Raw genomic sequence first — 13,113 nt, forward strand, 5'->3', positions numbered from 1 at the left:
TTCTGTAACTTACTACACATAAAATGAATATACAATATATTGATATACTGTATATATTTACTACAGTCTGTGTCTTCATAGTGGTGCAGGAACACCCGGTGTAACAGTGATTCTTTCAATGTATATTGTAATAACAACAGCGGAGCTCTATGTAACAGTGGTAGAAGATATATTAGGCTTTGGATATATACACAATACTTAACTACGTTGTTTTTTTTTCTTTGGGATTTGTTGTGCGGCCAAAAAAAAATACAGTCCAAGAACTACACTTCTATCTCTGTTACCTACAGTATCTATTCAACTACTGGGATGTGTTTCTATCTCCAGCTGCGGTTGGAGGCCCTTCACCAGATTGTGGTGTTGATCTCTGGCATGGAGGAGAAGGGAAGCCAGCCCGGCAACGCAGATCGATCCAGCAGCACCTTCCAGTCCTCCTCGCTGCTCACCTCTGTCAGGCTGCAGTTCCTGGCTGGTTGTTTTGGCCTCGGCACCGTAGGCACTGGAGGGCTGAAGAGAGAGAGTGTGCAGCTACATCACTACCAGGTATGAGGCTGGCATTTCTGTGAATAACACGTTATCAGGCCGTTGGCTTGTTAGGAGAAACCCCCACTGGTTGTGACTGATTTACAGAAGAGAAATACCCCTACTGTGTGTTCAAATATCTGTGTACTTATTTGCAGGATGGTGTAAAAGCAGCAAAGAGGCGCATCCAGATGGAAATCCAGACAGCTGTTCATAAGATCTATCAGCAACTGTCTGTCACACTGGAGAGGGCTCTGCAGGCAAACAAGCACCACATAGGTAATAGAGACTACTACTGTTCATCCCTGGGAAGTGGAGCCTCAACGATTCACTGGGCTAAAATGGTTCAATTTGTTAAATGTACAAGTCGTAGACATTCATCACAACATTGTATATGACATTCACTCATTAAATCTTTTAGTTGGCAGCTCCTACTTAAATGTCTGTGAAACTTGGATCTACTCTATCTTGTTCTTTTAAATTGGGTCATGTTTATAAAAAAACACAACCAGGGCAACTTTTAAAATGCCTTGAGCTTGCTTTAGAATCAAGGTCTGTTTTAGATATGTTTGCCAACAGCCTGTCTGATGCCTCATCTCTCTCTTTCTTGTTCCTTCTCCATACTAGAAGCGCAGCAGCGCCTCCTGCTGGTGACTGTGTTTGCATTAAGTGTTCGCTACCAGCCAGTGGATGTGTCCCTGGCCATCTCCAGTGGGCTGCTCAATGTGTTATCCCAGCTCTGCGGGACAGAGACCATGCTGGGACAGCCACTCCAGCTGCTGCAGAAACCCGGAGTGTCCCAGCTCAGCACTGCCCTGAAGGTGGCCTCCACACGCCTGCTGCAGATACTGGCCATCAGCACTGGGTAAGAGCTACAGGAGAATTAAAACAGGAGGCAAAGGAGTCACCATGACTTTCGGAACTATGTAAACCTAATCCAATGCAAAGAATGGATTGATCATCAACAGCCATGTCTTTCCTATGATCTGCAGGACGTATGCAGACAAGTTGAGTCCGAAGGTTGTCCAGTCTCTGCTGGACCTGCTCTGCAGCCAGCTGAAGAACCTGCTGTCTCAGGCAGGAGTTAGTCTCCTCTCTTCTGAAAAAGACCAAGAAGACAATAAACAGGAGGACGGGGCAGACTGTGAAAAGAAAGACTTCAGAGGTGATGAAGAAGTCTGCTCGTGTTACCCTTTAATGAAAAGGATCTTGTTTTAGTTTTTTCCTGTTTTGACCTGATGAGAAACCCATGTTGTCCCTCTTGTGTTTCATAAAACATGCAGTACACTGTATTTCTGGTCATTATTACATTTGTTTGTGCAGTCTTGTTTTTCATCAACAAAAGCTTTGATAAAACAAATTTGAGACAGTCTTCCAGGATTAAAAATACATTTAAATTTAAATCTACTTTGAAAGCAAGAACTACAGCAAAAATATATTTCTGTAAACAAAGAAAACGGAACAATAATTTGAAAAACAATCAGTCAGTTGTATGATCAGGAAACAAGAGCCAGTTTTGCTATTAATTAAGCAACAATAACACCGAGGAGGGCGATGGTAAACAAAAAGCATGCATGTATTGATATAAGATTATTAATTAAACAAAAACAAGGCAACATTCAAATGAAGCAATTGTGATCATGTGTTATTGTATTGATGTTGGTACTGCATTATTTTTCAGCTTTGATCCGTAAGCAGCACACTGCTGAGTTGCACCTTGGAGACTTCCTGGTCTTCCTCAGGAGAGTGGTGTCGTCCAAGGCCATCCAGTCCAAGATGGCCTCGCCTAAATGGACAGAAGTGCTGCTCAACATCGCTGCGCAGAAATGCTGTTCAGGTGCCACAAGCTTACGTCACATATTATACACTGATGAGTGTGTGGTCAACACAGCTTAGACGTTAACTCTTATTGGTTGTTAATTGTAGGGGTCCCTCTGGTGGGGAACTTGAGAACTCGGCTCCTAGCTCTCCATGTGTTGGAGGCCATTCTGCCTGCCTGTGACGCCAATATGGAGGATGACCAAATGACACAGGTATGCAACTGACTTGGCTTTGCAAAAGTCCACAATGACAGGCTGCCGGCAATGAGTAAAATAATATAATTTGTTGTCCTTTAGGTTGTTGAGCGGCTGTTCTCCCTGTTGTCTGACTGCATGTGGGAAGCTCCCATCGCTCAAGCCAAACACTCAATCCAGATTAAAGAAAAAGTTCAGGAACTCAAACTACAGGTGTGCGACCAATCATTCTCCTTTCCTACCTATGTATATGGCTTCTACATTTTTGTTTGAGCTGCTGACAAGTGTATTTAATCTTCAGGGAGAGGCAGAGGAGGAGGACGAGAACCTTCCCATTCAAGAAGTGTCGTTCGACCCAGAGAAGACACAGTGTTGTGTGGTGGAAAACGGCCAGGGACTAACGCATGGTAGTGGGGGTAAAGGCTACGGCCTGGCCGCCACTGGTATCTCCTCTGGATGCTACCAGTGGAAGGTACAGTGATGTATTAATATAAAAATTAGAATGTTGTCCATTGATAAGCTGTTGTCATTGTTTTTCTGTCAACAGTTCCTTCATACATTTTAATAGAAATCTTTAAGGCAGCCGACTTTACGTAGCATGGCCAAATACGATGCCGATATCAATATCTAGATCACTAGAGCATTAGAGCAAAAGCATTAATTAATGCTACTGTTTTTTAAACTAAAGTAAAAGCTCTATCTTTCTTTTTGTTGCCTGCCTGTTGGGATTAATTTTGCACTTTATTACCGTTCTAGTTTTACATCGTGAAGGAGAACCGGGGCAATGAGGGTACATGTGTAGGTGTTTCACGATGGCCTGTGCACGACTTCAACCACCGTACCACGTCAGATATGTGGCTGTACCGAGCATACAGCGGAAACCTGTATCACAATGGGGAGCAAACACTGACGCTGAGCAGCTTTACTCAGGGAGACTTCATCACCTGTGTTCTGGACATGGAGGCCAGAACCATCTCCTTTGGCAAGAATGGAGAAGTGAGAAACTGTTTAAATTTAATTTTTTTATAAATATTTAATCATACTTTATACTATCACAAACTACATTAATCATTGCCAGACTCTTGTAGCTGTTTACATCCACTTTCATTCCTCAGCCACCGATTACAGAGAAATAATGCCTGTGGACACACCATATACACAAACACATATATTTTTTTTATTTACTCAAGATTAAACAATATAAAAAGTCTGTATAGAAACAAGCTGGGAAACAAAGTGTTGTATCCTCTAAGGGCTCTATGTCCATCCCTCACTGCTAACTTGTGATTCTACAGGAGCCAAAGTTAGCCTTTGAGGATGTTGACGCCACAGAGCTTTACCCCTGTGTGATGTTCTACAGCAGTAACCCAGGAGAGAAGGTAAGAGAACATAAAGGAAGCAGCATGAACAGGTGTTTGGGCTCTGTGCTTAGTTTGTTCTGTGTGTTTTCCTTAAAAAATTACCTCCCTACTGTTTGTGTTGTTGTTTTTGCTTTGCATTTGTTTGACTCGACATCATTGCAAATGAGGGTCACCCCTTTAATGATATCTCAAGTATAAATAAAGGTTAAATGTAAAAAAAAAAATGGGGGGCTGTCTGAAATAATTATCTGTTGAGATAATCCTGGCACATTTACATTAAGTACGTTTGTTTGTGTCAATGATAAATAATGTACATTGTCCTCTACACTTTAAACACATTAAGTGATACTCACAAAAACTCCTCCTCACATCTTTTATATCCACCTACTCGGTGATGGACGCTGATTCAGCAAGATTCACAACACATTTAGTAATAACTACTAGAAGATATGAGGGCGAGATAAGTAAATGCGTGAGTTCATTGGTTCAAGCTGACTGAGACTTGCTCTTTGTAATTAAAAATTAAATTAAAAATCTCTTTCCAATTCTGTAAAAAGTTGTGATGCTTGTACATATTATACAGAATTGCTGCAAAAACTGCCGTCTGTCGTGTTTTTTGTCTCTTTTACTTTTGCTCCCTTTACAAGTGTTAATCTTTCCACTAATCTAATTTCTCCAGGTTAAGATATGTGACATGCAGATGAGGGGAACCCCTCGAGACCTCTTACCTGGTGACCCAGTCTGCAGCCCCATGGCCACCGTCCTGGTGGAGGCCACCACACAGCTCATACGCATCTTACATCGCACCGACCACTGGACCCATCGCATCAACAAGACCATGATCGAACGGCTCCACAAGATCAAACCGTGCTTCAGAGACTCAGCCGCTGCGTCTGGTGGAGGTCAGAGGCTGAAGAAGAGTCGCTCGGTGCAGAGCCGCGAGGAGCACGAGGCCCAGAGAGAGAGCCAGGACACACCCATGAGGACAGAGGAGGAGAGGGGACGCCACGCACGCCACGGCCTGGCAGAGCTGTCAGAGCACCATCTGAGAACGCTCTGCACCGAGGTCTGGCCCGTCCTGGCCATCATCGGGGGGGCGGACGCAGGCCTACGCGTGGGTGGCCGATGTGTGCACAAGCAGACCGGCAGGCACGCCACTCTGCTGGGAGTGGTGAAGGAGGGCAGCACCTCGGCCAAGGTGCAGTGGGACGAGGCAGAGATCACCATCAGGTACAAGGGGGAAAAGTTTGACTTGGTCACCTTTCTTTGACACCTTTTCTTTTTGTGTATATGTTGCTATTTTTGTAATATACTGTATATACTTATATTATAGTATTACAACTATACCAAATGTTCATCTTATTTGGATTTTGACAATACCAGCCATATAAAGATTAAGGCTGTCATTGCTGTTCGATAAATGTGCTGTGACCGTCCTTAAGGCCTCTGAAGCTTAGTTTTACTTCTTGCATATTGCAAAATACCTAAATCAATTGGAGGGAAAGCCTAGTTCCTAGTAGAACCCATTATTGTTAGTCCAACATGATTGCATTGCATGATGTTCTGCTCTGGGTCTTTATGTGACCCGTGCTGTGGTCCAGGAACGCGGTTATCAGCATTATGACCACAAGGTTGATAAAATGTATTTTGAAACAAAGTCTGTGTTTCTTCGCATACCTCTTACACTAAACTTGCCTTCCAATAACTTTTTCACCTCCCATTTACCTCGCTCTGATTAACTGTTATCATAATTCTGTTATTGCCTTGCCCTTTTGCTTCATAATTAATCCATTACCCTTTTGCATGTCCCAATAAATAATTTTGATCCATACCCACACATTCCATCTTTTTTATTTGTCTTGCATGCCATGCTCTCTCTCTCCTACCCTGTCCCTCACTTTGTGTTTCCTTCCCTTGTCTCTTTTCACTCTCAACTCCCTTCTATTAAAGCTTCCCAACTTTCTGGTCGCCTAGTGACACTCCGCTATACAACCTGGAGCCCTGCGAGCCGCTGCCCTTTGACGTGGCGCGTTTCCGTGGCCTGACGGCCTCACTGCTGCTGGACATCACCTACCTGACCAGCATCCACGAGGAGACTGCCGCTAAGCTCAGCGCGCGACGACATGACAAGAGGCATCGCAACGCATCCTCCACTGGGCACGAGCCGACCAGTACTGAAGACAACAAGGCAGACAACGAGGGACACAACCGTAACGAACAGAAAGATAGTTGTGAAACCACCTCTGGAGTATCTCCAAACACCACCATCTCAGAACTGCGAGTGTCCCACAGCCTGGAAGATCTGAAAGCGCACGCGGCGCCCAACTCAAAGTCAGAGAGTGAGATCTCCTCAGTTGTTAGCGGAGGGGTAAGCGGGACTGAGACCCTTTTCACCGCAGCTCCTCATACTCCTGTAGAAGGGAACAGGAAGAAAGGCCACGAGCACGGCGCCCGCAGTCACGAGCCTTCTCCTTCCTGCATGGCCACTCAGTCTGAAATCAACGCCGTGCAGCTGTCTTACCTCTACCTGGGAGCCATGAAGACCCTCAGCGCCCTGCTCAGCTGCAGCAAGTATGCTGAGCTGCTGCTTATACCCAAGGTACACCAGATTGCTGTGTTCACTCAAACAATATCAATTTAATCATTCACAGTTTCTTCAGTGCCGTGATTGTAAAATAGGAGAACTTTGCTTTCTTAAATGAGAAGATTGATACCCCCAACTCATTATAAAATAAAGTTGCAGCCAGTTAGCTTATCTTAGCTTAATGGGAATACTGGAAAGCTCAGGAAACATCTTTAAAATCTGCCTACCAGCACCTTTTTACACTAATTAACAGCTCAATTGGTACTTTCTGTTCAAAAACCGATGTGTAGATTTATGGGGCGGTTATTTGCTGAGCTGTTTGTTGGCTAGAAGCAGCGACCTCCTGGTGTCAAATGAGTCTCTATAAGGAGTCTTATACTTAAATGAGAATCTTCTCATTCCAACTCTGCAAGATAGTAAATAAGTGCATTTTCGCAGCAACAACAAAAAAAGACACAAACCTTAATGTGTCTTTTTTACTCTCTTCATTACATTTATTTAGGGAATAATTGAAACTATTTAATGTGGTGGCAAAGCTACAGAATCTATGTACATGAAGGGTCTGGGTGATATCTACCTGAAACCGGCCCAGGTCAAACATTGTCAAAGTTCTGCTAACCTGTTCTCTCCTCTCAGGTGTTGCCAGACACGGCACCCAGCGGGCACAATGCTGATCTGAATGCCAGCACCAGTGGAAGCACCGCTCCCACCTCACCGGTGTGCCAGGAAGAGGTGGAGATGCGGGCCGCTCTGCAGTTTCTCATGCGCCATATGGTGAAGCGGGCAGTGATGCGCTCCCCCATCAAGCGCGCCCTGGGCCTGGCGGACCTGGAAAGAGCTCAGGCCATGATCTATAAGCTAGTCGTGAGTGGGCTGTTGGATGAGCCCTCTGGGGGAAAGACTAAGCCTGGTGAGAATACTGAGAATATTTTATTTTATATTACTAATACTAATGTCTTAGTGTTTAGAGAGTGTCTTACTATAAATGACAATCATTTTCCATCCTCGTCTTCCCTTTACTTAGGAGTGAGAATTGAACCAGAGGGTGAGGGGGAAGGTATAGAGGGGGAGCAGTTGGCTCAAACCCCAGTCACCACCAGCCCCTCTGCATCCAGCACCACGTCCTTCATGAGTTCCTCGCTAGAGGACACCACCACTGCTACCACGCCCGTCACAGACACAGAGACTGTCCCGGCCTCAGAGTCTCCAGGGGTCATGCCTCTCAGCCTCCTCAGGTCAGAACAGATGGCTGCACATATTGTCAGTCATTAGCTAGTGTTAACGATTAGCCTTGTTTTCCATGTATGATTCAGTTGAAATGATTATTTTAATGCTTCCCTGTGACACGACAGACAAATGTTCTCGAGCTACCCAACCACTACCCTGGGTCCAAACCGTCGAGCACAGACTCCTCCAGTTTCCTCTCTGCCAACCTCTCCCTCAGACGAGGTCGGCCGCCGGCAAAGTCTCACCTCCCCTGACTCGCAGCCCAACAGACAACAGAACAGATCGGGTACCTGTAAGTATGCCAGATCACCATGCTAGTAAATATTGCTGTTATGGTTGTGAAAACTTGTGCAGTTGGTCACTTTTAAAATTCTTCATCAATAAAAATAAAGATAGATAATAGATATCCTTCATGGTAGTGCAGGGTAATAGCTTAGTCTGTCCTTGCTGCAGAATTGCATTTTTTGAGGAGGTAAATGCATAAACACTCAATAAATTGTGGAGAAAACTCTTAGATGATATGGAACAGCAGTTGGCTCAGTCCTTTGATACATGGACTTTGTGAATGTTCAACTCTGATGGTTTTCCCTGAAGCTGTATGTACGTCTAAAAAGTGCAATAAAGTCTTCAGACAATATTGGAGATGCTTTTTGTAATATCTTGTAGGAAACCCTGTAAAATTCACAACCATTTGACTTATTTTGTTCAAGTTAATTGTTTCCATATGGGAAAACTAAAGGCAGCTAAAAACTAAGTAAATAAATAAGTATAGATTAGAAAAGATAACTCATCACATTGTACTATTGTGGAAGGCTCCTTCATGATTACAGTGAAGCACACATTGTGACATTTAAACATACTGTATATCCCTGATTTCATAATCATTTGTTCCAGCTCTGTCAGACCCCAGCAGCAGGCTGTCCACGTCTCCTCCTCCTCCTGCCATTGCTGTGCCTTTGCTGGAGATGGGATTCTCCCTGCGCCAGATCACCAAAGCTCTGGAAGCCACTGGTCAGTCTCCACCCACCTGTATGCAATATATTTTCATGAAGTTCTTGGAACTCTTTTTCTGGCCAACAAGAATGAGGTAGATGGCACAATTTTAGTGATTTTTCCAACTAATTAGTTCATTGTTTACTCTATGAAATGCTCATCACAATAACGTAGTTCACAGGTTGTTGTCTTTGAAGGCTTGTATTTTTTGTCTAACATAAACAGAGAAATTCAGTTAACAATGATACAAAACATAGAGAATCCAGAAATCCTCACAATTTTTCTGTCAATCTAATCTACTAAATTTATGCAACAGTAAAACAGTATGAGTTCATAATGTCTTGTATTAACAGATTAATGTCAGTAAAAAAAAAAAAAAAAAAAAAAAAAAAATAGGTAGTGGTTAGAGGAATATATTACATGATTATGTAATGGCAATTGAAATGAGTAGCTCTGGCTTAATAAGCACATCAGGTATTGTACCAGATATTGTGATTACCGTATTGTGTTATGACGTTGTGCAATATATTTAGGGTCCAGTGTGTATTCCTGTTGTGTCAGGTGCTCGAGGAGAAGCAGACGCTCAGAACATCACGGTGCTGGCCATGTGGATGATAGAACATCCAGGTACAGAGGAGGAGCATGACGAGCCACACACCAGAGGCAGCGGCGTGGGCGGTGACGGGTCTGACTCATCCTGTCCGGGGGCTACAGCCTCTTCTGGAGGCAAATCCCAGGATAGGAGCTCCTACCTCTGCTCCCCTGGAGACATAGCCAGCGCAGATGCTTCAGAAATGGAGGAGGGCTTCAGCGAGAGGTACAGTTGAAATTCTTAAATAAAAATCAATCTCATAAAAGAGGTCTTCATCGATCCATGAAATGTTGGATGATTATTATGATACGATATCACTTAACAGGAAGCCGTGGCCAAAAAGAGCAGCAATAGAATAACAAGGACCAAAGCATGAATATGATACAAATAGTGTCCAGAAATTTGTTTATAAGTAAAAATAAAAATGAAGTCTGATGTTTGTGTACTTTGTAGTCCCGAGGGTTTGGAGCAGGACAATGCAACATCCAGTGGCGCTCCTGTCAGAGGCCGCTCTGCTGCCGGCAGAAAACACCGCTTTGACCTGGCTGCACGCACACTGTTAGCCCGCGCTGGTAAGACTATTCCACAACAGTATATTTTACCTTTCTTCACACTTGGTTATAAGTGCATATTCATCTCTCACTTACTCATTTGACTTTCAACTTCCTCTCCTTCTAAGCTGGACTGTACCGCTCAGTGCAGGCCCACCACAGCCAGTCACGTCGGGAAGTGTCCGCCCTCCAACAGCAGCAAGACCCGGGGGCCCTTTATGACTTCAACCTGGATGAAGAGCTGGAGATGGACCTAGACGAGGAGACCATGGAGGCCATGTTCGGACAGGACCTGGCCAGCGACACCGACATTCTGGGAATGTGGATCCCGGAGGTACTGGACTGGCCAACATGGGTGTGTGTGACTTTATGCTATGTGCTAGAGGGCTGCCATCACCATTCTGCTATGTACCTACCCTGCATCACTTGTCACAGTTAGGGCTGTCCCAAATACAATTTTTTTAAGGTTTTGAATCTTCATTGGGAATTACCCACGGTTAATCAAAGCTTTGCAACTATTTTATTAATGTTGCACTACTACTAATTGGGATGATGAGGTTATGCAAAAAAACAAACTGAAGGCGTTGAAGCATTCGGGACAACCTTATTCACAGTAAATTCATACTACACATCATGCTGTAATGCCAGCTTTATAAGACCGACACCAACACAATTTAAGCTCTCTCCCCCTGAAAGCCCTCTCTCTCAGTTGAACTAACTGGCATTGAATGAAAGACTAAACCATTTAATAACAATATGATTATTGTCAGTGCTGATAACTGTCTGTCGCTTGGTATGGGAACTCTTAAGTGCAAAGCTCATTGTTTCACATTTCTAACACATCACATTGCATGGATGCTTAACTGCTCTTCTGAACAACTTGTCTTGTGTGTGATGTGTAATTACACGTTTGTCCTTGTATTTGTGTGTGTGTGTGTGTGTGTGTGTGTCTGTGTCTGTCTGTCTGTCTGTCTGTCTGTCTGTCTGTCTGTCTGTCTGTGTCCCTCTGTAATTGTACCACACCTCGCAGCACGTATGTGAGACAGATGATCGAGATGAAGTGGTCGTGTGTGAGTTGTGTGAGGCCAACGTGGCAAACTTCAATCAACACATGAAGAAGAGTCACCCAGGCTGCGGCCGCAGCGCCAACCGCCAAGGTTACCGCAGTAACGGCTCCTACGTAGACGGCTGGTTTGGAGGGGAGTGCGGCAGTGGAAACCCCTACTACCTGCTGTGTGGTGGCTGCAGAGAAAAGTACCTGGCCATCAAAAGCAAGGCCAAAGTCCCCATTGTGGAGAGGTATGTGCACCTGAAACAAGGCAGGACATTTCTTGGCTTCATGAATGCCCCATAATGACTTTTGTACATAAATTCTCATGTTATTTTATTCTGTGGTATGTGTTCAGGTATAAGGGACAGGCTCCTGACCTCCTGGGAAAGCAGGACAGTGTCTATGAAGGTAAAGTGGGTTATATACAAACTTGTCATTTAGGGTGTATTCACACATGCCGTGTTAAGTTCGGTTGAAACAAACTCAGGTGCCCTTCCGCCTTCGGTGCGCATCTTTCAGACATGTGTGAATACAGCAATCGCACTCGGGGGCGGACCAAACAAGCGCTCCGAGACCCAGCTGAAGAGGTAGTCTCGATGCGCTTCCAAACGCACTCTGCTGCAGTTCGTTTGTGGTGTGAATTTGGCCGGACTCGATCCGACCCAAATGCAGGAAGCACTGTGCCTTTTCTTTCTTTTTTTTTTAATAAATCGACGTCAGCTTCACATTACAGGAAAGTGTTTTTGTCGCCATTGTTAGGAAGATTAGTTGTGGTTTGACTGGGAGCCCCGAGCGAATATATTACATTTGATAGAGGACGCGTAAAAATGCTGAATGTGTTCAGCGATCGGATGAAGGAGAGGGGAGCGTCTCCACACAGTGCCAACAGGTTCATGCTGCGCTTTGCATGACATGTGTGTTTTTATTTTGCTTCCCATGTTAACAGGACCTTCAATACTATCCCCCAGTCAGTTTGGAGCTGAGCTGCGCCAAACTGATACCCTGCAGACACAGCTTGAGCCTATTCTTCTCGCGAGCCGCGTGTCCAGCTGCAAAAATACAGTAAAAATTATGTTTCGCATCGTAGGCTACAAGCCACATAACGTGGCATTGACATAGGCCTACATATATCAAACATATGACAAAACAAATTGTTTATGTTTTTCTTCTTTATTTATAGATGTATGCCTATTTATTTATTATTTTTAACCCTATATCATATCAAACTGTAGATCAGGCAGTAGCCCATCCCGCCCCGCCTCCCTCTCGCTACAACGTAAATGACTCGCAGTCTATAGCCTTCAGATTTTAATGACGCACAGTTGTTATTTGCTGATGGCACAAAATAAACACGATCGCAGTATATCTCCATGATTGTTAACAATTTCGCAGTTGTCACTTCGTGCTTCCTGCTTCTCTTCACCAAAGCAATGAACTAGCGGACTTTCCCAGTGTGAATACACCCTTAATGTGATGCATGTGGAGTTGCTGCCCCCCTTGAAGTCCGTTGTTTGTCTTTGATTTGACATTGTCTGTGTGTTGATGGCCCTGTACAGAGGACTGGGACATGCTGGATGTGGACGAGGATGAGAAGCTGACTGGAGAGGAGGAGTTTGAGCTTCTGGCCGGACCTTTGGGTCTGAGTGAGCGCAGGACGGTCCCTGAGGCTGTCCAGTTCCCTGACAACGACCCACTGGGAGCCTCTATCGCCATGGTGACGGCCACCAACAGCATGGAAGAGACCCTGCTGCAGATAGGTGAGGAGGACTCTCTGGATCCACTCACTTCTAGGGACAATATCATATTCATTGCCTTGACATTACTATGTTCTGCAGTTAAGCAGTTGGTTAAACCCCTTAACTTTGTGTTCTTTAGCATAAGCAGTAAACAGAGTGTGTGTGTGTCTGTGTTTAGGGTGTCAGACCTCAGTGGATAAGAGTTCCTCTGGCAGGGTGACCCTCGGCGAGCAGGCAGCGGCCCTTCAGAACCCTCATGACCGAGTGATGGCTCTGAGGAGGGTGACGGCTGCAGCCCAGGTGCTGCTGGCCAGGACCATGGTGATGAGAGCCCTGTCCCTGCTGTCTGTCAGGTATGTCTGTTTGAGACGGTTGGTTAGAGGCCCTCAGTTTAGATGTTTGTCAAGTTGTATTCTGTCTTATTTAGTAGCTACAATTTATGATGTGCAGTGATTTGACACTAAATGCTAATTAAAGATAA

At 44.6% G+C, this 13,113-nt stretch overlaps 1 protein-coding gene across 13 annotated transcripts in view; it reads left to right on the forward strand.

The window, feature by feature from the left end:
• Nucleotides 1-13,113, forward strand: part of herc1 (HECT and RLD domain containing E3 ubiquitin protein ligase family member 1) — a 58,199-nt gene that overhangs the window by 24,895 nt on the left and 20,191 nt on the right. For 5 of the 13 annotated variants that reach the window (XM_080029855.1, XM_080029863.1, XM_080029866.1 and 2 more), the window contains exons 27-49: nucleotides 328-543; nucleotides 681-801; nucleotides 1,150-1,387; nucleotides 1,515-1,687; nucleotides 2,204-2,359; nucleotides 2,449-2,555; nucleotides 2,640-2,750; nucleotides 2,839-3,009; nucleotides 3,294-3,533; nucleotides 3,833-3,916; nucleotides 4,578-5,128; nucleotides 5,849-6,497; nucleotides 7,119-7,392; nucleotides 7,507-7,717; nucleotides 7,835-8,001; nucleotides 8,604-8,720; nucleotides 9,243-9,519; nucleotides 9,748-9,866; nucleotides 9,974-10,200; nucleotides 10,876-11,144; nucleotides 11,252-11,304; nucleotides 12,453-12,653; nucleotides 12,811-12,985. In XM_080029855.1, coding sequence (XP_079885981.1) covers nucleotides 328-543; nucleotides 681-801; nucleotides 1,150-1,387; nucleotides 1,515-1,687; nucleotides 2,204-2,359; nucleotides 2,449-2,555; nucleotides 2,640-2,750; nucleotides 2,839-3,009; nucleotides 3,294-3,533; nucleotides 3,833-3,916; nucleotides 4,578-5,128; nucleotides 5,849-6,497; nucleotides 7,119-7,392; nucleotides 7,507-7,717; nucleotides 7,835-8,001; nucleotides 8,604-8,720; nucleotides 9,243-9,519; nucleotides 9,748-9,866; nucleotides 9,974-10,200; nucleotides 10,876-11,144; nucleotides 11,252-11,304; nucleotides 12,453-12,653; nucleotides 12,811-12,985 — 4,907 coding nt within the window. The remainder of the gene's footprint in view (nucleotides 1-327; nucleotides 544-680; nucleotides 802-1,149; nucleotides 1,388-1,514; nucleotides 1,688-2,203; nucleotides 2,360-2,448; nucleotides 2,556-2,639; nucleotides 2,751-2,838; nucleotides 3,010-3,293; nucleotides 3,534-3,832; nucleotides 3,917-4,577; nucleotides 5,129-5,848; nucleotides 6,498-7,118; nucleotides 7,393-7,506; nucleotides 7,718-7,834; nucleotides 8,002-8,603; nucleotides 8,721-9,242; nucleotides 9,520-9,747; nucleotides 9,867-9,973; nucleotides 10,201-10,875; nucleotides 11,145-11,251; nucleotides 11,305-12,452; nucleotides 12,654-12,810; nucleotides 12,986-13,113) is intronic. The other 8 variants (XM_080029861.1, XM_080029865.1, XM_080029856.1 and 5 more) reach the window with 4 other exon arrangements.

The sequence above is a fragment of the Ammodytes marinus genome (genome assembly GCF_949987685.1).
Source record: "Ammodytes marinus genome assembly, chromosome: 1".
Taxonomy (NCBI): domain Eukaryota; kingdom Metazoa; phylum Chordata; class Actinopteri; order Uranoscopiformes; family Ammodytidae; genus Ammodytes; species Ammodytes marinus.